This window comes from Etheostoma spectabile, chromosome 13 (genome assembly GCF_008692095.1).
Source record: "Etheostoma spectabile isolate EspeVRDwgs_2016 chromosome 13, UIUC_Espe_1.0, whole genome shotgun sequence".
In the NCBI taxonomy this organism is placed as follows: Eukaryota; Metazoa; Chordata; class Actinopteri; order Perciformes; family Percidae; genus Etheostoma; species Etheostoma spectabile.
This window is the reverse complement of record NC_045745.1, coordinates 4,636,107-4,637,822: the sequence shown is the minus strand read 5'-3', so window position 1 is coordinate 4,637,822 and position 1,716 is coordinate 4,636,107. Positions and strand designations below refer to the sequence as shown.

General features: G+C 44.2%; 1 protein-coding gene across 1 annotated transcript in view; it reads right to left on the bottom strand.

Annotated features, from left to right (window-relative positions):
- The window catches only part of si:ch211-283g2.1 (sodium- and chloride-dependent GABA transporter ine), a 7,916-nt gene extending 6,496 nt beyond the window's left edge, over nt 1–1,420 (bottom strand). The window contains exons 1-3 of the mRNA XM_032533813.1: nt 1,206–1,420; nt 645–779; nt 364–568 (exon numbers count right to left, since the gene is read on the bottom strand). Coding sequence (XP_032389704.1) covers nt 364–568; nt 645–779; nt 1,206–1,374 — 509 coding nt within the window. The 5' untranslated portion in view covers nt 1,375–1,420. The remainder of the gene's footprint in view (nt 1–363; nt 569–644; nt 780–1,205) is intronic.
- Between the last annotated feature and the right edge of the window lie 296 nt (nt 1,421–1,716).

Here is a 1,716-nt window from a genome sequence, read left to right as displayed (position 1 = left end):
CTCCCGGGAAGATTTCTAATCAACCAGATTAACTGAACTATTTGCACTTTTACATAACCCTATTGTCTTACTGTTTACAATCCTCATTGAGCTGCGTGTTCACATGTATTTGCGTATGTGTACAGTATGTGTGTGTACATACACCCTTTTTAATTGCATACTTATACCTGTACATAATCAAGTGTTTACCTTGTTCAGCTTTGTTTGTCTATTTCTGTGTGCTTTGAGAACAACAAAAGAGTCATATTCCCTGTACCTGTTCACACTTACTGGAGCATTAAAGCTGATTCTGATTCTACTAATCTAGTCTGGTTTTACACGTCTGAGAACAAGCGCTGGTTTCTCCCTCACAGTGCAACATACTTGAAGAACTCCTGGCTAGCTGTGGACGATAAGCTGCTGTTGGTGGCGTGATTGGTGCAGTTGGGGGTGTTCCACGTGTTGTTGCAGTTCTGCCAGGGCAGCGGTGCCTGGAAGGAGCTGAAGAGGTAATAGAGGGCCCAGGTGATGACAACATTGTAGTAGGTGCACATGATGAAGGAGATAGCCACTGTTGCCATGCCCACTCCTGACGACAAGACACAAAAAAATCAGTTTGAATGCTTTTCAGTGACTAGGGGGAAATATGTCATGCCACGGTGTACCTTTTAACAGCGGGCAGACAGTAGCCAGAGCATGGACAGGCCCTCGTCTCGTGTACTGCCCCACAATCAGCTCCATGTAGAGCAGAGGGATCCCCAACACCACCAGCATGAGCAGATATGGCACCAGAAAGGCACCTGACAGGAAGTTATGGCAAGTCAACTGTCGCCCACATTTTGTCGGCAAAGGAGGTTTCCAGTGCCCCAGTTTTGTGGTATCCTCATCAACCTGTTATTGCATTTTACTCTTTGTGTCTTGAGTAGGTCCTTTATAATGTCATCTTTTTTATATTGTAAACCAATGTTTCCTTCGACTGGACATGCAGCATTTTGCAGGACATAATGGGCTTGTTACATGTATTTTTTTCATGAAATGCACCCAATTTGAACATTTTTAACATAATCAGCATCACGACAGGAAAAAGTGAATGAACATTAGAGCTCACCAATTGCACCATTTGTTAAGCTTTGGACCCATAGTCTATACCTATGTGTGTTTAAGTACAGAGGGCAGTCTAGCTTTATAATTCTGTTTGAGGATGATATGTAAGCTCCGTGCCTCACCTCCTCCGCTCCTGTAGCAGAGATAAGGGAACCTCCAAACGTTGCCCAGACCCACAGCACAGCCGATGCCAGCCAGGGTGAACTCTATCTGCCTGCTCCACGTCGGCCTGTCTGGCTCCATGTCTGCTCCCGGTGTCACTGCGGTCGCTCGCCTGGGCCCAAACTCCATGGAAAGCTTGGCTGGAATTTAAGGGACTGCGGGTGATATAACCTTTGTTTTTTATGATGCTTAATGATTAGCTTGGCAGAAGCACTCCGGCTTGCAGCAGCTCCGAGCCTAGGGGGAAATCTTGTCTTAGTAGTTGGTGTCATAAACTCATCAGATTTGTGATTTTGAATAACAAGTGCACAAAGGTTAAAGTTTTTTTGTTTTTTTTTAGCCCTCATGTTGTCCTTGGGTCAATTTGACCCATTTTCCTATATCAATGTTCTTTGTAATTACCCATTGATGGGTAATTTTGGGGCGTCTTATTCAATTTTACAGCATTTGAAAAACAAATTGAAGTGGTTT